At 40.3% G+C, this 24325-nt stretch overlaps 1 protein-coding gene across 1 annotated transcript in view; it reads right to left on the bottom strand.

Annotated features, from left to right (window-relative positions):
* Positions 1-362: 362 nt before the first annotated feature.
* Positions 363-24325, bottom strand: part of snx2 (sorting nexin 2) — a 34950-nt gene continuing 10987 nt past the window's right edge. The window contains exons 5-15 of the mRNA XM_080739143.1: positions 22368-22411; positions 21958-22099; positions 21208-21286; positions 15519-15594; positions 13266-13379; positions 12111-12204; positions 11232-11437; positions 6261-6404; positions 1710-1790; positions 1501-1572; positions 363-1384 (exon numbers count right to left, since the gene is read on the bottom strand). Of these exons, the coding sequence (XP_080595269.1) occupies positions 1334-1384; positions 1501-1572; positions 1710-1790; positions 6261-6404; positions 11232-11437; positions 12111-12204; positions 13266-13379; positions 15519-15594; positions 21208-21286; positions 21958-22099; positions 22368-22411 (1103 nt within the window). The 3' untranslated portion in view covers positions 363-1333. The remainder of the gene's footprint in view (positions 1385-1500; positions 1573-1709; positions 1791-6260; positions 6405-11231; positions 11438-12110; positions 12205-13265; positions 13380-15518; positions 15595-21207; positions 21287-21957; positions 22100-22367; positions 22412-24325) is intronic.

Below are 24325 nucleotides of genomic sequence, written 5' to 3'. Positions count from 1 at the left end.
ACTAGGGATGGGACGATATGAACATTTCATATCACGATTATTGTGACAAAAGAAATCACGATTTACGATATTATCGTGCTAATCAAAATCCATTATCCTGGGGCGGAATATTTGCCAAAAAATAGCAGTCCACAAGCTCATGACACAAGCTTGTAGATCAGCTATTTGTTGGCAAAGACATTTGATAGAGAGTGAAAAAAAGACTGTATCAAGTACGTATATCATAAGAACCTTTCAGAGGGTTTAAGTACTACCAGATATGCAGCTCGGCAAATAAAAGGTGAATTGATACCAGTGCAGGTTATCACGATGAATTAAATCTCCACGATACGATTTTTTTATCACGATAAACGATAATATCGCTTATCGTCTCATCCCTAACAGCAACACATCAGTTCACCATTTTCAGATGCCTGGAGCATGAGAGATCAACCTGGTGACAAAATGTACAGCAAAACGTGTATTACACATCTATGGGTGGTCTTTTTTTACTGCCAGGCAGAGGTTACATAATGTTGGGGGGAGACTACATTTCCTCTACATGTATTACTGATAACCGCATTAGTAGTATTTACAATAGCCAGGTTTCTATGTTTTAAGCCTATAATGCTGTATCACATTATAAAAAATCTAAAAGAAAAAGGGCCAATGTCAATAAAACGTGGAAGAAAACGGAACCGAACATTACACTAGTTCCCACTTTTTGAGTGTAAGGTTATTCTCTTCTCAGGTAGCCCTTTTTGTTTTGACAGAACAAATGGAATAACAATTGCAATTGTATATTTCAAAGTTTAGCTTGAATTTATTTGACAGTTTGATGGAAACAGCTATTGAAGCCAATGGTGATTAAGGAATGTCAATAATGCTAACAAGGCATTAGTTAGATAAGTGCCAAGACCATAGCTTTTCTCCCACCATGCAATAAGTACTGTACCTGGTGGAGAAAAAAATATAACACACCCTGAAATTCACCCTGAAATTCAAAATATCAAAGTATTGTTACAATCACTAGTTGGTGTAAAATATGAAAGACACCAGATCAGGGGCTGTATACAAGAGATACCGCTGTCCTCTTTTGACATCACAGGTATATATAGTAGCTCAGTATTTTGAGGGGGATTTGGGGGGGGTGAGTATACAAGACGGGTGTGAGCTATTGAGAGAAATTAACATTAAATTAAAACAGTGGTATTTAATAACGGCAGCCATGAAAAGGTAATAGATGATTCACTTCCTCGCTGCTTCTTTCCTCTGAGCGTAAACAGAAGAAAGGGGGATATGGGAAGAGAGGTGCCTTCTGGGTAGTGTAGTTTGACTTGAGCTCGTCAGCAGTCTATGAGATAGCCTTTGCTTCAGGTAAGAAGGCCTCCCAGTACTTTATCAGCTGTGGAAATAGAGAGAAAGAAAAATAATGAAGACAGTGAAGGGAACAGCATAGGATTTGGATAGGAAGGTAATACCGTGTTTTGTTTTTTTGTTTTGTTTCTCTTCACACTGTACCTGTTGTTGTGTCTGGACCAGAGACTCCAGATATTTAATGATGACCGTTTTAAAGTCCCTCACTCTTTCTTTCTGCAGAAGAAAACAACAAGAAAAGACAAGTAAAACTGTGTTTTTTTTTCTTTGATGTTCAAGAAGTACCACCGTCTCTGGCTTACATGACGCCATGATGGAAATAAATTCATTCATCACCAATCCAGTCGACTAACCTCAAACCGGCTGACTTCCTTGCGGATGGTTTTGGAAATTAAATCAAAATCTCTCTCCCCCTGCTGGACCTTCCCCTCCAACTGGAACATGAAGACAGACACGGAGAAGGAGACAGAACGACAGACAGATAGATGCTTTAAATACCATAGAAGTTCAAAAGTACCACAGCATCAAGTCAATGGTTGTTTTTAGTTGCACCATTCTGCATCCTCAACAGAAGCCTTTTTATTTGTTAGTTTTAAACACTAATTATCAAAACTTAAAGCAGACTCATATGATTCTTCAAGTGAAGGATTGTCAAATTAAACTGACTTCTATAGATATGATGGATACAAAATGGTAACAGATGAGAGCTGAGGCATCCATTTAAAAAGTCAATGGTTAACAACAGGAGGTTTTGTCTCAGCACCACAATCACGGGTTTCTTCACTTTCAGTGGAGCCAATACAGATAGTTAATTTCTTCTCCAAACATAAACATAGTGGTTAGCTAGATGTGATAATAGCATGGTACTCGCCAGAATACTAGCAAATAGTACAATTAATAATGAAGTTATTATGAAACCTCCTTTGGACATGAATTACAATGGGTCTACAACTCTATTATGTTTCTACAGTATTATGACTTATTTTAGCTCACTGTCTGAAGACAGTTAATTTTGAGCAGTGCTAACCACTCCTATGTCTGGCTTTGTGTGTGTTCCCTATGTCTGTATGAGTGTCCGTATGAGCACGGAACTCCATATTTGGAGATAACCGACATCACAGACAGAACGGCCCATACAAGGAGATATGCACGCGTTTATATTCTGAACATACAGTATTGGCTTGAAAGTGAATTGACCCAAAGCATACATACAGTATACTAGGCTGTTACTAGAGATTCTCAGCTGAACAAGTGTACCGGTGAGTAGGGCTGGGAAATTATACCAACTTCACTGACAACTACATTTATGGACGTTAGCTTAACTTTTCTCTGTGTTAACTTAGAAACCAGGAGAATTCTGAATTTGTATTAAAAAAGCTGCAGTTTTCCTCACACAACCCTGTATAGTGTATATACTGTATTTATATAAGATTTAGTCATTCCCATCCGTACCATTAATTGTATTACTTAATTAATTGTATACACTGAGACGCATTTAGAGGATGGGTATTAACTTAATTAAAACTAACTGAATGGTGATGGCCACCACAATCTAGCTACATGGGTTTTAAAAGGCTCATAGAATTAGCACCTTTTTTGTCCAGTCATTTGGGTGATGTTATGCAGAAAGACAATGATGACAAATTAGACAAATTAGAGTGAAATTATCCTATAACAATCCATAAATTAAGCTACTGTATTCACATAAAAATAAGCTTGTATTAGGCTAGATGAATGATTTGTCACATGAAGGGGTTTGCATGTAAATAAATACATTAGGACAAACAAATTCATGTGACTCTGGACTCTTCAGCAGTGAGAACGCAAAACAACAAATAAAACTAACAGATGGTATCATGATAGTGGCAGGAAATTACAAAACAATTTCTAAACGGGTAAATGCCAGCAAATAAAGGCGTAGATGGACAGACCGACAGACAGACAGACAGACAGACAGACAGACAGACAAACAAACAGGGGCAGGTCCTACCTCCTCAATCTCCTGGTTGAAGGCATGGCAGGGAAAACGCAACAAATGTTTAAAGGCAGGGAGAGAAAAAATAAATAAAATAAACGCTCTGAGCTTCAAAATCATAAAGAGAGGAATCTCCAGGTGGTACTAAGGCAGGCACTTAGCTGGTTAGGAGCGGTTAGAAAAAAGAGGTTCATTCTGTAGAGGCACTGCTTCCACAGACTCAGCCAAGCAGTGAGTGAAAGAGAGAGAGCGAGAGAGAGCGAAAGAGAGAGAAAGATAGAGAGAGAGAAAAGCTGGCAACAACCTAAGTAAGGTGCAATGTGATGTTTAGCCAGCAAAAAAGAGGTACATACAGCAGGCTAAAATTAATTTAGGAAAAAAGTGAAAGTGATTGAAACACAACAGTTCTGAAATGTCAATCATGACAAAAGGTTGTATTTTGATTGATGATGAAAAAATAATATATTGATAGTATATAACGGTTGATTACTTTTTGTTTTGCTGCGGAAACACGCAGAGTGCGAATCCGGAATCTGAATCTACACAAAAGTAGGTGAAAGTAACCCTGAGTGCAGTTACTTATCACTGCCCACAGGGGGCAGTGTGGGTTAATGATCTGACAGAGGAGAGGAGATGCAAGCAGCTAGATACACACACACACACACACACACACACACACACACACAAACACACACACACACACACACACACACACACACACGCACGCGCACACGCGCACGCTTTTTTGTGTTTTTTTTTTTAATGTTTAAAATATGTTATTACAGTAGGACCAACATTTGTGTTTTATTAAATCTCTTGATTGTGATGTACGTGTTAGGTATCTCGTTTAACTATTATTGCATCGTTGTTGTTGTTTTCTTAAATCTTCTTATTTTTTACCATTTTATCAATAAAGATAAAAGCATGAAACACATTGACTTGACCCGTAGTAATACAGAGTTCACTGGAACTTTCGTTCTGTCCAAGTCCTGAGCTCGTTGGAAGGCAGCAACACCAAAAACACCACAACCTCAATTCTGACATGGTTGTGTTTCTATTCTGGACAAACACAGATTGCAGTTTAGGATTTCCACCAGGTAGCTGGTCTGTAGCGGCGCCAGAGAAGGTCGTTTTCTCTTTGGCTGTTGTTGTCAAGGCACCACACCAAAACACTGTCTCCTGACAACCACTCAAAACTCTAATCTTACTCAAAATAAATGTTGGTTGTAACTCTACTGGCCTGTCCTCTACAGACACTATCTGACAGGCTCTCTCTCTCCCTGCGCATCGCCTCTGACAGTTTTTCTCTTTTAATACCAGACCCCCTGCCAAGGTAGTTCCCCTTCTCCTTCGCCGTTCACTCCGCCGTGTGTGTGTGTGTGTGTGTGTGTGTGTGTGTGTGTGTGTTAGTGTTTACTGTATAGGGAGTGTGTGTGTTATATCTTGACAAAGCGTGATAGAGGTTGAATTTCTATAGTGACAGCTACAGCAGTCTAATAAAAATATGCTCTCCTAGCCTGTGCTGTACCTTGTTTGACTGAATAGTGAATTCTGCTCCAGTCCACAGGGGAAATTGTACTATACATGATTTTATTATGAATTATAATCTTAGCCACATCAAGCCTAGCGCCCCCATTCTGGGGCATAGATAGGCCTATTTAGTTTAGAGGAGGAAATAGGGAGCCTAGTATAGAACCCTGGGGGACTCATTTAAGTATGTATGGTTTAAGTCAGTATTTCTCAAACTCCCCATAACTCGTGACAGTGTACAAATGGAACCAAATGAACCCGTTCCATTTGTACACTGTCAGAGTTACAGACTTGTATGGGTCAATTAAGACCCTGATAAAGAAACCCACAGAGTCCCTGGAATCCACTTTGAGAACAACTGGTACAATACATTCATTTTACTAACAACATGCCGCCTCAATATGTTATTGCTGCCACAACATTATATTAGTATGTACATCCATGCATCTCATTATTATCATCTATAGCTGTGGTTCTCAATCCTTTCAGGCTGCGACCCCCAAAATAATCATATTTTAACCGGTGACCGCCCCCGCCCCCACCCTGACGAGCACTAAGAGCTGAGGAATTACATTTTGTATAATACGGTTCTATTGTGAAAATAGCAGATCTACATGTTCACAACGCCTCGCTGTGAGCATGTAGATCGGCTTACTTTGTTGGTTTCTTTACTGTTCAGAGAGAAAACAATGTTGCACATTATGTTAATCATATGGGGACCCCCGACCCAGAGGTTGAGAACCACTGATCAATACTATTCACACATTCGAGTGTAAATGTGTTTCTGGGCCTTTTATTTCCATTGCTATCGCTCCACACTTTCTTTTCCATTTTTCCATTTTCTACATCAGGGGTTCCCAAACTTTTTTGTCTCAGGGCACGCCATAAATATTCTTTTTAATCCGAGGCACCCCTACATTATAATTTTCACTCCCAGCACCTTATATTTATAGCATATCGTCGTTGTATGTACTAAACTAGTGAAAACAGCAGACACACAACGCCTCACATCGCGAGGTGTTGTGTGCTTGTAGATCGGCTGTTTTCACTAATTTTGTGTGACAGTCTTGTATGATGAAGCAGGGCTTTGCTTTCTCCAAGTTTCAAATGTGAAGGTTTCTGCCCGACAGTGATGATATTTTAGTGATTATGTTGCGAGGAAAACGTTGAGATAACAGCCATTTTGGTATGAACTTTGTACTTCAAGTTTAAAATGATACTAAATATTTTTTCAAGTGTCCAAATGAATTCCAAATATTATCAAATTATCTCGCAGCACCCCTGGACTGCCGTCACGGCACCCCAGGGTGCCCCGTCACCCACTTTGAAAACCCCTGTTCTACGTTCTGTCTGCTTGTTATTCTCCTTGTGCCTGCCGTGTGCGGCTGTGCGCTCCTACCTCTTTGATCTCCTCCTTGGCTTGCTGCAGTTTGTCAGGCTTGTTGGTGTACTGCAGCTTGGCCTCGGCCTCTCGTTTCCTCTGCAGGAGCAGCTGGGTGTCTTGCCACTTCTGCCACGTCTTCATGCGGTGGTCAAATACTCCCTGGAAATGAGCCAAAACACACTCTAAAACAGGGGTTCTGAAACCTTTTTAGGCCGTGACCCCCAAAATAAACATATTTGAACCGGGGACCCCCATCCTGACGAGCACTTGGAATTGTAGGTATTACATTAATGTGACTCGGTTCCACAGATAAATATTGTGAAAATAGCCGATCTACATGCTCACAACGCCTCGCAAATATGTTCGCCTGTTGCTTACTTAATATTTGACAGTTTGGTATTAAAATTGTCATTTTATAAACGTGCAGATACCCTGTATACACTTATACTGTGTGTTGGTTTGTTTACCATTGAGTGAGAAAATCTGGCGACCCCACAAAACTATTTGGGGACCCCACTTGGGGTCCCGACCCCAAGTTTGAGAACCACTGCTCTAAAATACACACAATGTCTGGAATGATAAAATGTACTTTTAGTGGGAGTGGTGGTAAAAAGAAAAATAACTATTAAGTAGGGCTGCGACTATTATTTCTTCATTCTATCCCTTCATTTTTGTGTTTTATATTTTATTTTTAATTTATAAAAGTATACATTTTTATAATTAACTAAATTGATTAGTCAAGAACTTGAGACGTTTTCTATGCTTTAACATTAAAACGGTGTCCTGCTAAATACCAAAAATAGCATGTCTACAAAGCTCATAGCAGAGCTTGTAGATTAGCTAAATTCGGTAGATTTTTAAATCAATTAGTTGGATTAACTGCTCTACTTCAAAGCTCATCTTCCATCCCACCTAAAGAACTGTTGGTACAGAGGTTTGACAGTGTCGCGTTAAGTAGGAGGAGGTTTTGGATGCAACTTTGGTCATGAAAATGTATATTGATTTAAAATGGGCAGTTTACTGTAAACACCAGGGGAAAAGTTGATGTATGATCACTGGGCTTTTTTATAACAGCACAAGTCAGCTTATTTTATCAGAGAGATGCTGAGAGGTGAAGAGTTTTTCATGAAATGTGTGATTTGGAGAGTTTTACTGAAAGGTCACTGTCTAATTCATTATATTTCATCCTAGCTTCCCAAATAGCCAAACTCACCAACTACCAACTCACAAGCTTGTAGTTTTATCCGTTTGCGCTATTTATGGTACAACTAAGTATATGCTGTATGTGTACGGCTTAAGTGGGTAATGCTATAGATCCAATTCAATTATAGCTGCAAGCAGCAATGTGTCAGGGCCGGGTAAAGGGAAGAGAAAGAGAGGTTCCACACAGAAAGGCTCCAGATGCGGTTGAATCCTGCAACTTCTTACTGTGAGGCAATGACTTTAACCACTGAGACACTGGGTCTGTCAATGGCATGGGAAATTCAGTTGCAACTTTACCCAGTTAGCGCCCGGGGTCCCACTTCTGAACTTCTGATTATGAGAGTCTTATCACTAGGCTAAGGCCTTAGTAGGACATATAGGTTAAACAGTATAACCAATAGGAGTGAAATGAAACAGATATTTTCATACAGTATTCATGGGGTGTACTGAAATACTTAAGAAATATTTGTAGAATGTGCATTTCCCTAGATAAGGCTGACTCTTTCCGACATGTCTCCATTCCGACTCTAACCCTATCTCTTACCCTAACCCTAACCTTAACCTCTATGGAAGTGTTGCCACTCCGACAATAAGAAGTCACTGTCGGAGTGGCGACATGTCGGAATGGAGAGCGCCCCCCAGGCTGACTATAATACATTAGGCCATTTAACATGCAGAAATATAATAACAATTCACATTTTGCGCAAACCTCAAGGTTTGTCATTGGTAATACGAATATATTTAATTGTCGTTAGACCCGCAGTTAAAAGGAAGTCCAAGAATATAACATTCCATAGCCTGCTCTGGCATTTGCTTCTCTGTCGAGAGTGCAAAGTACCACTAGGGCTTGAAAGAAATTAAGAAAATGTGTTTGATAAACAAAAGCAATAAAAATGTAATAAATGTAATCTAGACATAGTGGACATGTTTGTGTGTTTGATTGATGATACTGAAAACCAAAAACTATAAATATGCATTTCTTTCTATTGAGCACTATTTACTGTATGAATTTTAATTCAAAATTCAGAGTTGATTTTGAAAAAACAGCTTTCAAGATAATCATGACATTTATTTTCAAGATGATTGGACATTCTGCAAGAATTTAAAGCAAATGTTTACGTAGCCTTTTCAGTCAGATATGTTTACTCTATGTGTTGTTAGACTAGTAGTGTTTAATCTGTTGTGACGGACTTCTGATTTGAGCATACAATTTAATAAAAAGGTACAAAGCCATCCTACAGATTTTTAACACATATATTTCTATTATTTATATTTCTTTATTTTTGGATAGTTGCTATATGGTTCCATCATCATGACAATATAGAGTATACTGTACATGGTTTGGGACTGGAGCTCCATGCAAAACTGCCTGCATTTTCATTCATGGGAAAGCAGTTTTATTGAGAAAACTAATATGGATACTGCCAATAATAATAAGGGATCAGCAGTAGAACTATCCAGCTCCAAATAGTGCAAGGATGTAAGCAGTTGGGGGATACTTTGTTATACTGTAGTTAGGATAAATTATTATTGTTTAACTTTACTCTTGTCCATTTGCTCAGCCTGGTCTTGAGCTCAGCCATGTCTTCTATCTTTCAGTGAGTCAATCCTACCTGGACTTTGGTGTTAGAGATCCAGCAGCTTAAACAAGAGGGGTGGTATATAGGTAAGTCAGCAGGGAGAATTATTCTGCTCTATACTCAGAAAATGCAACTAACCAAGCTCTAAAGGAGCAAATGCAACAACAGAGCCAATAGAAAAGAGACTACAAGACAATGGTGTTACGGTGTAGTGAGGGGTGTTATAATGTAGCCTGACACTTCAGTCCGCACATCACTCCCCCCTGCTGGTGGGTGTGAGATGTCTGGCGCAGTCAGGCAAGTTATAATGTGGCATGAATGGGCCAGGTGTGGCTCAGCAAGAGGGTAGCCATCAATGATGTCCAGAGCTAATCTTGCAAACCACTGGACAGATCAGCACTCCATATGTTTTATACTTTTTGAAATACTACTTTTTTTTTTTTTTTTTTTTTTCAGGATGTGAAGCAACCTGAAAATCCAGTTTCAAGTGGTGCCGTATGGGCATGTTACGTTTGTGTCTCTGTCTCATGTCCCAGGTGGCACCCAGCCGACCCGACCCAAAACCCAGGCAAAGTCCGAGGGCCAGATCTGACTAACCCCATATCCTGGAGTGACACTAGTCTGACATCATACACTACAAAAATAATATTGCCATGTGTGCCTATGATTTGCACAGGCACCCTTGCAGGAATTAGTTTGCATCACTCACTTTGCACAGGTGTGATTTTCTTTTTAAACAGATCATATTTACCTGTTTATTAGGCCTACAGATGCACATATTAGTTCAAACAACTTAAATGTAGTATTCTTTCTTCAGAGTCTTCCAACATTTTGACCCTTTTGAAAGATTCCAGAGAAAACACTGATTGGATATGCAGCATTCGTCATCAAAAAAGGCTTTTTCATATCATCACATTAATTGTGCATCCCTACTTGCAAACCTCTGGCCTTCTACCTAGCAATGCTACTGCTCCCATACTTACACTAACAGCGTTCATATGCAGTGAGAGGAAAGAGAGGTAGAAATGTGCATTGGGGGGCGCCTACTGGTACAGGCTAATACCACTTAGGCATTGCTACATAGGCATGGATGCCTGGCGGCGGCGCCGGTTTGATTCCCGATCCGGACGACCCCCATTTCCTGTCAGTCTACTGTCCTATCAATAAATGCATAAAAGCCCAAAAACAAATCTTAAAAATATAAATAAAAGATATGTTCATTGGTCTGATGCAGGTTGTCCTGGTGTATTTACTACTCTAAAGAAATTGACCCTAACAGCAATAATTAGTTGTACATTATCTGCAAACAGTTTAGAGATGAGTTAGAGGTTTGTGCTGGCCTGGTCTCATTTCTAGCTATTATTCTATTTATAATTTAGGCATTTAGAAGACGCTGTTAATCCAGAGCGATTTACAGTAATCAAGGTAAACACAAGGTATCAAATGCATAGAAAAAGTAATCTAGGATTAAGGTTAATTAGTCCAAGAACCTATAATCAGTCTAAACAGTATAATATCAAAAAGTCAATAATCTGTACATTGAAACACACTATAGGATAACAGGTAGGCTGGTCACAATTATTACATAATCATCTAATCGCAATTATTTTGTCATAATCGTTTCCATGTTGAAATATTTTCAAACATTTTAAAAAAATAGTGGAAATCGCAGATCTACAAGATCACAATGTTGTGAGCTTATAGATCGTCTATTTCCACTATCAATGCTCTTTTTCAAGTATAAAGTTGTCAAATACGGTATGTCAGTAACTTCTTTGTATATTTACTGTAGGTGTCATATTATGCATCAGATTTGCCATGTGCAACTTCAAAGCCTACAAGCCAACAATGAAATTGTCAACGACAAAAACACAAATAAATTGTTAAATCGCAATTATTTGAGTGACAATTAATCGCCATTTAAAATGTCATAATCGTGACCGACCTAATGACAGGTCAACAATGACCTGGCATCTGTCTACATAACATGATATCTAAATGACATTTTAGCCTTTGCATAAGCCTGCAAGGTTGTCAAGGCTATGGCAAGTGCTACGGCAAGTTCTACAGGTAGAAGTTCTAAGGTGGAGTCTGATGTTTTAGGGAAGGTTCTGACAGCTCCCCTGTGACTATTTAGTAGTGTCTAATTTACAAATTCTTCTCTGCTCTGTTTTTGAGCAGAATGAACGAGCGTTCATCTTACCTTGACTGCAGTGATAAGGCGTACGTAGTCCCCCAAGAGTTCAGAGAAGAGGTGGAAGTCTGCATTGGCCTGTTCCTGATGGAGCTGGTCTATCTTCTCCTCTACCTCCGCCAGCTGAGATAGCGCCCGCGACAGAGCTGTGTGGTCCTCACTGTTACCTAACATGGCCGCCGACTTGGCAAACAGCGCTGTGTTCACCGACAGCTCTGGAGAGGAGAGGAGGGGAGAGGAAAATAATGTTAGATCCAGGGGCATAGTTCCACCGATTTAAAATGATTCCAATACGGAACTAAAACTTCCTATGATTGGCCGATCGCAAAAAGAATTGTTCTCCATTGGACCCCATTAATTTCCCCCTTTCGTTTCCTAACCTTAATTAACATTTTCATAAATACTTTATGGTTCCTATCGCTAGTTAAAAATTGCCTTTCAATCACGATGATATGCGTTTTGTGAAAATAACGTTCCATTTATGTTAAAATTGATGATAAAGTTGCGGGGGGCGTGGCCAACTAAACTGATACCAGCCGGCTGTGTTCTTCTTCGTGTGCTGTATTTCGGGAGGCTCCGACCACATTCACCCATGTATCTCTGCGGTTGCACGTGACCGTTGGCAGCCAATAGCCTCCTCTGGTCGCATTTCAATCTATGATGGCGACACCCATGCCAAGGACCCAAAATACTTCAGTTGCGCTGCATAGAAACCAATGGCTTCGCACTGTCCATATATTTTACGGTCTATGCTTAGATCACAAGCATGAATGAATGTGGGCTGGATCATCATCTGATATCGGCCTGCATTTTCTGTGACCATACTGGTAATAGGACATACTGTACATAGATGAACACCCAGGGAATAAAGTAAATCAGGCACAATACCTTTACGGTGACAGACCAGTGACTCTACACTGCCATGAAGCTTCCTCAGTTGAATGTCCAAATTCTCAAACTGCTGCTGCTTCTCTTCAAACCACTAAAACACACACACACACACACACACACACACACACACACACACACACACACACACACACACACACACACACACACACACACACACACACACACACACACACACACACACACACACACACACACACACACACACACACAGAAAGAGGTAAACAAACATCATAGTTTCTCAAAGCACAGATGTAAACAAATTCATTTGATCACTCCTCACTCCCCTCATTCATTTTCTCTCTTGCCTCTCTCGCCTCCCTCTATCCTCCTCTCCTTCTCGTCTCCACCTCTATCCATCCCTTCCTCCACCCCTGCCCTCTCCATCTCTCCTTCCACCAGGATTCTCCACCCTCTCCTCTCCTCGAATCTCCATCACCTCCACACCTCACCCGCCTCCGCTAGACCTCCATATACCCCTCGATCATTCACTCACTCATTCTTTGCTTTCATCATTTGCTCTTTCTTACGGCATTTGATTTGTTCATCTTGATGTAGGGCTGGGCGATATGGAAAAATACAATATCACAATATCTTTCCAAGCGCTATCACGATACACAATCTTTTCACGATTCTTTTTCATGTTGGTTTTTATGGTTATTTTTCAAATTACTTAACAGTACAACCACCTACAAGGTAACAAAAACTAAAAGAAAAAGATCCTTTTGGGAACAAGTATGTAACTCTGACAGTATACAAAAGAAACCAAATGGACCCTAACAGGTCTATTTGGTTTCATTTTTATACTGTCAGAGTTAAGGGGAGACCTTGACATAGTAAAGTTTGAGAACTACTGATTTAGACCAAAATGCAGATTTAAATGAATGCTGCAATAAATCTCTGTATTAACAATTCAACAGGATTTTTTATATGGCTCCCTCATAGTATCACAATATATATATATATATCTCTGAAAATGCATATCGTAGAGACATTGTATCGTCTCAACGATATTTATCACCATATTGCCCACCCCTATCTTGTCAATTGGTTCATTCATTGGTTCCTCTCATACGGAAGCTTATTCATTCATCTTAGTGATCATGTTGTCCTTCGTTCATTCATCTCACTTACAGCGTCTGATTCATTCATCTTGATGGTCATCTTGTTGACAGCATCAGCAGCTTTGTTGACCATACGAAGGAGTCCCGCTCCACTCAGTGCCTGGGTGCTAACGGCCCGCGGCAGCTTGGAAACCAAGACAAATAGGGGCCAACAAACGGGTTAGCAGGTACAAACTGGTTAGTAGGTGAAAAAGAGAGAGAGAGAAAAAAAAAACAGGAGTGTATCCCACGATGTAACGAACCGCACCGCACATTTCTCTTTTCACTTCTGGTTTTGTTTCTCTCCAGTTCTCTTTTGCTCTATTTTGCCGTTTCTCTCGTATAGTTTTCTCAAGTCTCTGCCTGGTTCTCTCCGTCTCTGTCCTTTTTTTCCACATTTTTCTTTGTTTGTTTTTCTCTGTCTTGCAATCTTTAACTCAGTTTCTCACCAATTATGTGTCTGTGTTGCTCTAATTCTGTTATACTCTCTGATTGTCTTTGTCTCTCTGTTCCCGTCACCCATTCCAGGTCTTACAGCGTTTCTTTAATCCAGCTCCTGTTAACGGTTTATCTTTTCTATCTTTCCTTTGTGTCTTTGTAGCTGCGACTAACACTAAGCCACAGCTAGCTACCTTAAAGTGTTGTTGGGTTTTCTCACCTCTCATATATAGTCTTAAAAACGTATAACTCTAAAATTCACCAGCACCCACATCCCACAAAAGACAAGCTTCAGCTTCAAAACAGGATGCCAATCTGAAAAAAGGTCTGCCTCTCCTCCATTCTAGCTAAGTTTACTTAGAGTGGAGATACTAGGTTTTTCCTCTGAGCTGACAGTAGTAAATTCCCTCCCAAGACCAGTACAATCTCATTTAATAGAGCAGGCAGCAGCCTGGGGAAAACCACAGCCCTGGGACCCTCAGGAGAGGTGACAGAGGGGGGAGGGAGGAGGGCAAAAATAGCTTTCAATTGAGAGTGGTCCCATTTGTCCCCTCCTTGGTTCTCTAGTTGCATTTCATTAAGAGGGGATAGACAGACGGACAGATGGATGAAGGGACACGCTCGGTCAGGCGGCCAACCGATACATCTGTTTAAAGCTGTGACACTGGGCCATTTATTCTGGGACCCAAATGACACCGGGCTAGCTCTGAACCTAATCCCCCCTACATGGTTTAAATGGAGAACGGAGGCCTGATAACAAAGAATTAAGAGAGCGTTTGTTGAAACGATGGCCGGCAATAAAATGAGGCAGAAAATAGCTGGGAAGCCAATAAAACCAGTTAGTTTTTAGCCATTAACAGGGGCCCTTGTTTGTTTGTTTGCCCCTGTTGGAAAGTATGCAGCTCCCAGTTACGGGTAAAGGAAGTGAGGGTTCAAGCCTACTGAAAAACTGAAACAGATTCTTCTTCTGGTGTTTTCTTTTTCCAAACAAGGACTATTCGGTGAACCTTTCCTTATGTTTGGGGGCGTTTTTACCTTAACAGTTCAAAAGGACAGTAGAATGAGGGGTTTATTTGTCACACACTCTTTACAGGTACGAGCAGGAAAATGTTGATGGGACATGTTCTGCAAAAGACTGTGCTAAAACAACCATACAAAATGCTGTAGCAAGAATATAATGATAATAAGCATAGTATGAAATAAGCACTAATAAGCATAGCATGCAACTTGCTTGTTAGATTTCTGTATTTGTATCCCCAAATGCAGCGCGATAAGGATGAGGACGGTGATGTTGAACGTTCAGTCCATACTCCGTATACCACACTATGAAATGGGCTATAGAGTTATAGCTACACGCTTCAAGGTATGGTAGTTGGGGATAGTAACATATGAAAATTACATGTCACAATTATTGTGGCGAAAAATAATTTGTGATTAACGATAATATCGCGATAATCAAAATATGCTTAACTTAAAATGGCAGTTTTTTTAACCACTTGAACCCCAGCATCCCTATTCTGGGGTGAATGTTTGCCAAAAATAGCAGGTCTACAAGCTCACAAGGCTTGTGAGCTTGTAGATCTGATTTCCAGGGGGTTCAAGGGTTTAATTCTCGTTTAACCACTTGAACCCTTGCGTCCCTATTTTGAACAAGTGAGGAGTAGATTGTCTATTTTCATTATTCATCAACACAACAGATTATATAAGGCTTAAGTGCTTAACAACTCCTGACTATTTCAGTAGTTTCTAGTAGACGGTATAAAGTATATATTCAGCTTGAGAGATCAGTAACAGCATAACCAGCACAGAGGCGTTTCTGAGTAAAAACATCTGGTTTCTACTGTACCTCTGAACTCTCCAAAAACTGCAGAACATCTGGGTCCTTCAGCAGGACAGGGTGCTTCACTGTTCTCATCAGATATCTGGTAGACGGGACACAAGATGGAGACAATATTAATGTTTTCAAACAAAATCTTAGCAACCAAATACAATCACTTTAAACCTTATCTCTTATCTGGCACACTCTCTTTCTGCTTAACTGACCTTCTAGCTTGACATGAATGTTGAGTTGTACAGTAAATCTCATACCCTTGTAAGACATACTTACATATGTGGTTGTAATGTTTGTGACGAAGGACAAAGGCACTTTAGTTGTATGACTATCACAGAAACTCTTTTAACTCGCTATATAGACTGTCCATGGTTGGACAGTTGGCAGATTGTCATGGAGACAGGCTAATCAGCATCAGATGTTAATGCTAACACTTCCAATCATCAAATCATGTTTCAGATGAGGCAGCAAAAAAAAGACTTGATGAAAGCTAATAATTAGTTCTAATGATTGATTACTCATTTGATATGCATGTGGGAATCTTTACTCTTTGCAATAAATCTTTTTAGCGTCCTAGACTCCCAGCCATTCTGAATGAATTTGAACCGGCAGAGGTGATATTGCTGGTTCAAACATTTGTTAATATATAGCAATAAAATATAGAACATTAAAATGTATACAGTAGCTCTAGACCTTTATTGTACACAAGTACCAAAGTTGGAAGTTTGTACAAAGAAGAGTTTCGCATTTTACATCATCACTCATGTGGTGATGTGATAAATATAATAAAGTACGGTTGATTCTGAAGTAGTTCAAAACCCATGGAAGTGCAGCCTGTTGGGTTGAACTGACTGAATAGCAAATTATTAATTGTTTATTTTATTTTAGCAAATTCTACCAATTTTGTACAGACTTGTACTGTAGTCCCATGTCACTGCTGACTCCTACATGTTTGGTCATTAGGGAGGGTGTAGGCCAGCACCGAGTGCCGCGCTGTGAGCTTGTAGATCTGCAATTTTTGAAAAATCGTGAAAATGTGTGCAAGTCTTTGAATATCTTTGACCCGATCTTTGACCCGACTTGAATCCTAACTCTAAATCAGCTTTTTCATGTCAAGGACCCCAAAATTACAGGTATTTGGCCACAGACCCCCATCTCAAAATATGTTGTTCTAGGGACCCCCCAGAAGCAGAGATTTGAGTTAGAGTTTGCTTTGAAAAATATATATTGAAAAATGTGCAAACATTTTCAAGATCTTTTTCAAAATTTTCAAAAAGCATTAAATAATTCTAGGCCTAAATGGGTTAATCACAAAGCCAGTTCTTTCCGACTCACAGCGATGAGTGTCACAGGGAGGACGTACCGCACGTGGAGGAACACGCTATTCCTCTCAGTTCAGCTCACCACTGAACAAACTGTAGGAGTCGCTAGTGCTGTAGGAGTCGCTAGTGCTGTGACATACTGTAGATCAGTGGTTCCCAAACGTTTCAGGTCGGGACCCAAAAGAGAGATTAGACGACTTTGCCCAGGACCCAAACTAGTGAAAACAGCAGATCTATAAGCACACAACACGTCGCTTTCGTGCAGCGTTGCGAGCTTGTACATTTCACTATATTTCTTAGATGTGTTTACTTAGATGTAAACAACCCTTTGTTTTTAAAGTGTGTATAATTAAATGTAGGAACAGAAAATGGGATTATTACTCATTGGTCAAATTGTCTAATATTAGAGGCAGAAATTGTGAGGCTTTGTGAGCATGTAACCATAGAATCGTGTTAAACAAATTGTAATGCCTCAAGTTAAACTCCTCCAACTCCAAGTAGTGCTCGTCAGGGTAGGGGTCCCCAGTTAAAATATGGTTATTTTGAGGGTCACAGCCTGAAAAGGTTGAGAAACAGTGCTGTAGATAGATATAGCCCCCTCTGGCTTCCTTCCAGTTGTGTTGGTTGAGCACCAGGCCAAACGGGACACACAGAGGATTAACTTAGTGGGTAGAGAGAGGCTGTCTGGTAATCAGAAGGTGACCAGCTCGCCTCCCAGCCCCGGTCTATGGGGCTCCCCGTCCCCCCGAGGGCTCATCACAACCATCTGAGCAGCCATAATAATAATAACTAGAATTTCGGGCCCCCTTTGGGGGCCCTCAAATCTAGAGCTCGGGCCCCCTCCGGGGGCCCTCACGGTATACCAGCAATCAAATGGATTTGTAATGGCCAAATATGGTATAGTTCTTTTTTTGAGAAAAAATAATTTTTTGAGAAAAAATAGTTTTTTGAGAAAAAATAGTTTTTTGAGAAAAAAAAGAATTTTTTGAGAAAAAAAAAAGTTTTTTGGAAAAAAAAAGTTTTTTGAAAAAATAGTTTTTTGAGAAAAAATAGTTTTTTGAGGAAAAAAAAGTTTTTTGAGAAAAAAAAGAATTTTTTGAGAAAAAAAAAAGTTTTTTGGAAAAAAAAAGTTTTTTGAAAAAAAAAAAAGGTTTTGGCCTAATTGTGTTATTAGTATTACTATAATAGGCCTGCCAATGTTTTATTTTCATTATTTCAATGTTTTCATTTTAGCAACACACACACACACACTCTCGGTCGCTGTAACCTGATACTTTGGTGACGAAAATTGCGTAGGAGAAACTCTGGGGAAAGATTTGCATAGTAAACCCACACATTACTTTTCTACAAAGTGTACATCGTGCAAATTCAATGGCTTCAGGAGAAGCTGCTAGGAACATTGGGGTAAAATGCGCGATTTTTGTGCAAAAGGTGGAGTCTTTAGATGCAGTGTAAATATGATTCTATCGCGCAGGATGCTTAAAAATACTTAAAGAGGATCGCTGTGGGTTATGGTTGCTGAGATAACAGTTACCTACTTTCTTTTTTGCAGCGAAATTACGTATTTTCAGCCCAACCTGGCTGATTCGCTGCCCACAAGGAGCACGTGAGCAATTAGCAATTAGGGGTTAAGAGTCTTGCACACATCGAATTTGCTGGTCTGGCCTGGAATCGAACCAGGGACAACCAGGGGCTCTGGTTCCCCAGGCGTGCTCCCTAATCATTCAGCTATGCCGCGTCCAGCCATCAGCTGGACGCAACTGAAAACTGAATTTCTACTGCTGGACTGATAAGGTAATAAAAAACGAAACTAAAATAAACATAGTCTAGGAAATAGAACTTTACCCTTTGCTCCACCCAGACTCTCCTAACATTAATACAAACAGGCTTCTGAATATCTGAAATACATCAGAATCTTTATTGTCACATAACAGGTATAACATGGGTGATTAATTTTTTCATACACGCTCAATCAACAACACCACAACTATAATACCTGAGCAGCAATTCAGCAGTGTTAACACCACCGACGAAGACTTTTAACATGAATTACAATAGACTGTAATATTTGACATTACAGTTGGTGATATGTTTACAGTGTGTATAATCTGAGAGCCAGCAGCATCCATCAGGCTGCAGTTCTCCAGCTCTGAGCCCCATCAGCTGTCACTGGGCTCAGGAGACTGGCTGACCTTCCTGTCAATCACTGCTGGCATAGAAAAGGGCAGGAGAATGTCAGCCCCACCCTCTTTAGCCCTCACCTCATCTTTATTCAATCCATCAGGAGGGCAAAAGCTGGACACACGCACGCATGCGCGCACACACACGGATACACGTGTGCCCGCTCACATGAACCGTTGGACACACGCTCACGGATAAACGCACTCACCAAGGACTCGGACACACAAAGGTGAGCGTGCTGTGTACATGTACAAACATATCAACACACACAACAAACACTGAAACATGACTCCGTTGTAGTTGTTTGTGTGTGTGTGTGTGTGTGTGTGTGTGTGTGTGTGTGTGTGTGTGTGTGTGTGTGTGTGTGTGTGTGTGTGTGTGTGTGTGTGTGTGTGTGTGTGTGTGTGTGTGTGTGTGTGTGCGACTGTGCGTGTGTGTGTATGTTTCTTTATGTGTATACATGGCATCATTGTCAGGCAGAAACCTTATACTGTTATCTCCAAGTTTCAAATGTGTACGTTCTTTTTTTCATGCTTCATCATACAAGCTGCACAAAAGTAGTAAAAAATGGCAGCTCTACAAGCATGATGCGAGGCGTTGTGTGCTTGTAGATTAGACTATTTTCACTAGTTTAAAATAATTTTCAAAATGATATATACAAAACGAACAGATTTCCACCCGAAAGCGACGATGGATTATTTTGTGTATGTGTGTGTGTTTAGTGTGTGTGTGTTCAGTGTGTGTGTGTGTGTGTGTGTGTGTGTGTGTGTGTGTGTGTGTGTGTGTGTGTGTGTCAGTGTATCGCTGACAGCTTTGCGGCGGCAGTGTGTGTGTTGTGATAATGATGTACCTAATATTTGTGGTTTAACCTTTGAAGCAGTAAAGATCTGAACAGGTCTGATCTTTCCAGTGCTGAGGATCTCACCTCCTACTTTACTGCTGACAACCTGACAACGCAGCACTCTAACTAGCCTCTAACACCAAGACGGGGAGAGGGAAGGTGTGTTAGTGAAAGAAAGCCTGAGAGGGAGAAAGAGCGACCGCATGTATCGGAGAAAAAGAGTTAGATGGGTGAATAGATAAACATTTGAAAGATCTGCATTGGTTCATAAGTACCAAATAGTCTCTGTCAGGCAGAAACCTTGTATCTCCAGGTTTAAAATGTGTATGTTTTTTTCCCATAAATTAAAGCCCTACTTCATCATACAAAAGTGTTGCACAAAAGTAGTGAAAATAGCAGATCAACAAATAAGCACACAACGCCTCGCGATGCGAGGTGCTGTGTGCTAGTAGATCGGCTATTTTCACTATTTTAAATCATTTTTAAAATGATAAATACAAAACGAACGTTTTTAGGACATACAAGGTTTCCACCCGTCAACGACGAAATACTCCGCTGAAACACCCCTTGGACCCCATGTTGAGAACCAGTGGCCAAACCAACGCATGTTCATATTTCCATATCAAGAGAAACACGTCACAGAGACCTCTAAGAAGTGATTACTTTCTCTTCCGTGTTTGACATCATATGGTCACTTTCAATTTGCTTTTTGACATCTAAACTATAATTTTGCGAATGTCTGAGTGAGTGAGTGAGTGTCTGTCTGTCTGTCTGTCTCAGCGTTTCTCCTCGGTGGCTGGAGCAATTGATCTGAAATCGCATCACCATCAGCATATGAACACACCTGACATAACTGTGAAGCCCGTTTGTCACTTTCACAAATCGTATGCTGTATATTAGCATTTTTATGGTGTATCTATATCTATTTAGCCTACAGTACCTTTTGTGACCACACATGTTAAGGGAGGGGCGCTGTTGTTCAGGCCATGCACAATCACACACAAACCCACACACACACACACACACACACACACACACACACACACACACACACGGGGGGGGGGGGGGGGGGGGGGGTTCTGGCCCTGTTACAGATGTTGTCCAAAAATCATGCAGATCGGTACACAGTATCACTGTAGCCGTTAAATGGAACGGCCATCCCATAACCCACACACTGCACATCATTTCGGAGCTCATATCTTTGAACGGGTAAGGGCTAGTTTACTCTAACTTGACTCATCAGCCGAGGATTCCACACAACATCCTTTTCTGTCCATCTGGAGCGCCCCCTTCCTCTGATGAAAAATCTTACCCTATTGCAGCTGGAGAATTACAGCACTCAATAGTGTGACTTAATTACCTTTCTAAAGCAGATCTTCTTTTCTCCACAAAGTCATTAGAAGACTGGTCTTCCTTCCCCACTTTCACCTTGGTCATTCCTAGGGACAAATTAACATAAGGAATTAACATAAGGCAGAGAAGCATGTCTAATTAAAATGCATATTAAGCATGTACGCTGTCCATCTACAGGGTCAATTAAGCTCCAACATAGGACCTTCCCCCTTGGTATTTTCATCCAATGAACATGTGTTTACACGGGCATCCCTGGTGATATGCGGACCGGGCGTAAGTGACATTTTACATTTTTTCACAGGACAACTTTCTATTGATTGTAATTATTTAATTTAAATCAATACGTTTAATCAGTCTATACTTTAATACAGATTAGGCTTCAATGAATGTACTTCAAAATATACTTTTTAATGTTGTTTTTAATTAAATAATTACAATCAATGAAAAGCTGTACTGTGAAAAAAAAGGAAATGTCACTTACGCCCTTTTTGCTCCAAGCCGTCGTTATGTAGTATGTACGAAGCACTAGTGTTTGGTGTCAATTGGAACGAGTGTTTGGTGTTAATCCTCCAAAAGGGTAATGTTTTTTTTTGGTCCAAGAATTCACACTATCCCCCTAAAATACTGACCACAATTTTGCACATGCTGAATGCAGATACATGGTACAGCCATACATACCTTCTTTTCTTTCGGTTTTTCTTTACCATTTTAACTTAAATAAAGTAAACTAAAGGTCAAATGAACAATGTTGACTTACCCACAATGCTTTTCTCCGGGGCAGGAGGGACTATATATCCTATGTGCAAGTATTTGGAAGCCAGTTTGCTGTGAAGGCCCAGAAAGTCACTGAAACGTCTCTTCACTGAGAACTCGTTTTGCTTGAACATAGTCATAGAAGTCTGAGCAACAGAGGGAGAGAGAGGTAGAAACAGAGAGACGCAGACAAAGAGAGAATTATAATAGATTTTATAAAATGTGCTATATTATCATACCATGTCAGCAGGTAGATACAGTCAAGTTACCAAAAAAAAAAAAGAAGAAAGAAAACTTGAACATACTTAAAATGTAATATGTACTTTCTTTTTCCTGCTATGAATAGTTTCATTATATCAAGTCATTACTGCTCCGACACCCTACAATGGACACCAGAATCAAGTGTTAGCTTACCCTGGTAGATACTTTGTAGGCCATGTAAGCATTCATCCCGTCACCTGGAAAATACACACACATAAAGCACCCCCATTTTTTTTATTTTCATTTCAATAATATTGACACTACAACTCAGACTTCTCATATGATTCAAATACATAATATTACATATATTAATGTAACATTTCTTCTGGCCAAATCGGTGGTTATATGCGCTTTACCCAATATTAAGGTGTGTAACATTCACACACCATTCACACCAGACGCAAGACAATTCAATATACTAGAACGGGCGGCCCAGCGTCTAGTCGGCGACCTGGCCAACTCGGGAACGATGTAAATAGGGAATGAATGCCCCGCCCTTTAATGCAAATCCCATTATACTGTTGTCATAGGACCCGTTTTGACCATCTGTGTCCATTTATGCCCATATATGGAGATATCTGTATCTGTCTGTCTGTCGGCGTCCATTTTATGTCCATATATGGAGATCACTGCAGATATAGTTCTGGGTCCATTTTATGCCCATATATGGAGTTATCTGTCTATCTGCGTCCATTTTATGCCCATATATGGAGATCTCTGTATCTGTCTGTCTGTGTCCCTTTTATCCCCATTATGGAGATCTCTGTATCTGTCTGTGCCTCCGACTGTGTTGCAGACACATGTGCTGGTTCCCCCTTTAATGCAAACCCCATTATACCTGTTGTCATAGGACCCGTTTTGACCATCTGTTTGCCTGTGTCCATTTATGCCCATATATGGAGTATCTGTCTGTGCCTCCGACTGTTTTGCAGACACAGTGCCGTTTCCCCCTTTAACTCAGTGAATGCCACCCTTTATTCAAAATCTACAAAACTGGTGCCAGCCATTTTGCTTAATTTTGCCTTTTTATGGGGGCCAAAATCATATTTTGTACTTAAATTACATATATAAATCTATGCTTCTATCGAAAGCCACACTACCCCTCTTACAAAGGAAAACATGTATATTTATATATATATATCCTATCATTAGATTTGGGCTTCAATAGAACATGTGTAAGATGTCTTGATCATCATCATATGTGTGTGCTGTGATGGGCCCTGTGTGCAATCTGGAGTGCAATACCATTTGAAAACCACCAGAGGGTGGTCTCCTACTATCTGATCAACTAACAGAAGAAGGAAGAAGACGTCCATCTTTTTTTTGGTTTGGGCCTGTTGTTTACATTTTGGCCAGGCCTTTTAGCTAGCATGCTACACACTTCGGAACCCTGGCGATCGCGATCAAGGATAGGTAGAGAAGAATGGATGGCACCGCTGGAATCCTGAGAATTTTCTGCGTTTTTTGAGTACTTATAGTTCGTCAGGGATGCACGGGAAAGTGTATAAACGAACGTTTTAGATAACATTTAAACGGCCGGAACCAATCTTCGGCTATACCGATTTTCCGCCGGACTGTGTTACACTGGTGCTACAGTCAAATCGGCCGTATCGCTCAGGTCACGGAGGCATATGGCCAACTTCTAGAGCGATTTTTTTGAAATTACAATTATGAAAAAATTATAAAACTTTTGATTAATTAAAAAGACGTAAAAGACGTTTATGGCACCGAGGTCCAAAGACGTATAAGACGTTTATGGCGTTCAGTGAGTTAATGCAAACCCCATTATACCTGTTGTCATAGGACCCGTTTTGACCATCTGTTTGCCTGTGTCCATTTATGCCCATATTTGGAGATATCTGTATCTGTCTGTCTGTGTCCACTTTATGCCCATATATGGAGATCTTTGACCATCTGTTTGCCTGTGTCCATTTATGTCCATATATGGAGATATATGTATCTGTCTGTCTGCATCCATTTTATGCCCATATATGGAGATCTATGCAGACACAGTGCCAGTTCCGGAAAATGCTGATGTCAGTCATCAGAATCCGAACCTTTCGTGCTGGTTCCAGAAAATCGTGTATCGGGTCGGGTCGAGGCCGAGCACT

This window comes from Nannobrachium achirus (genome assembly GCF_963921795.1).
Source record: "Nannobrachium achirus genome assembly, chromosome: 12".
Classification (NCBI taxonomy): domain Eukaryota; kingdom Metazoa; phylum Chordata; class Actinopteri; order Myctophiformes; family Myctophidae; genus Nannobrachium; species Nannobrachium achirus.
This window is presented reverse-complemented; position numbering and strand designations above follow the sequence as displayed.